General features: G+C 56.9%; 1 protein-coding gene across 1 annotated transcript in view; it reads right to left on the bottom strand.

The window, feature by feature from the left end:
* Positions 1–843, bottom strand: part of LOC103615248 (protein farnesyltransferase subunit beta) — a 16,541-nt gene that overhangs the window by 3,287 nt on the left and 12,411 nt on the right. The window contains exon 5 of the mRNA XM_017733746.1: positions 156–220. Within this exon, the coding sequence (XP_017589235.1) occupies positions 156–220 (65 nt within the window). The remainder of the gene's footprint in view (positions 1–155; positions 221–843) is intronic.

Below are 843 nucleotides of genomic sequence, written 5' to 3'. Positions count from 1 at the left end.
TGGAAGACAGAGAGGACAGGATGAACGGGTAGGGTGCCCTGAAAAAGCAGGGGGACAGTGGCAGGAGGGGCAGAATCCTACTGCAGCACCCACTGGAGTCGAAAACTTTTTTGGAACGGGAATTATTTATGGTTATTGAGAATTTTGAAACTCACTGTGAGGAGTGATGGTTTGTCCTGTAGGCGTCATAGACCTCCTGCACGATGTCCTCCACCTTGGACTTGTCAGGAAAAATGGGAATAAAGACTATGCTGAGCTCTGGAAAGAGGCTCCGCACATCCCAAACACAATCCCCACTGAGCCCTGCAGCTTCTCCCCCATCCCAGGGGTTTATCCGACTCACAGCCCCATCTCACCCAGAAAAACCAGAGTAGGAATTCCCAGGAGTTTTGTGCCCCGATTTATGCCAGAATCCAGCACCATCCTGTGCTGCTTTACAAATCCAGCTTGAATTTGGTTCATCCCAAGACTGCTATGGAAAACACCCTCCTCCCGCTCACGCTGGGATGACCAGGGACTTGGACACCCTAAGCCAGGGTAATCCTCAAGAAAATACCCCGGGATCAGCCTCAGGGGTGAGGAGGGGCCGCACGGGGACATGCATTCACGGCACTGTGTCCTGCCAGGACGGAACTGAGCAAGAACCTCATGGATTGGGAAACCCGGAGTCACTTTTTACCCCGTTCCAGCCCCCGGAGGAGCTGCCAGGGCATAGGTCAGGACAGAGGGACGGAGAGGAGAGTCTGGCTGCCCCAGGACCCCTCACCCTCCCCAGACTGGTTCTGGGGGACGTGCCCCGCGGGAGCTGCCGTGGCTGGGGGGGGGGCGCCGCGCGCGGCGCCG

Source organism: Corvus brachyrhynchos, unplaced genomic scaffold, assembly GCF_000691975.1.
Source record: "Corvus brachyrhynchos isolate BGI_N302 unplaced genomic scaffold, ASM69197v1 scaffold165, whole genome shotgun sequence".
NCBI lineage: Eukaryota > Metazoa > Chordata > Aves > Passeriformes > Corvidae > Corvus > Corvus brachyrhynchos.
This window is presented reverse-complemented; position numbering and strand designations above follow the sequence as displayed.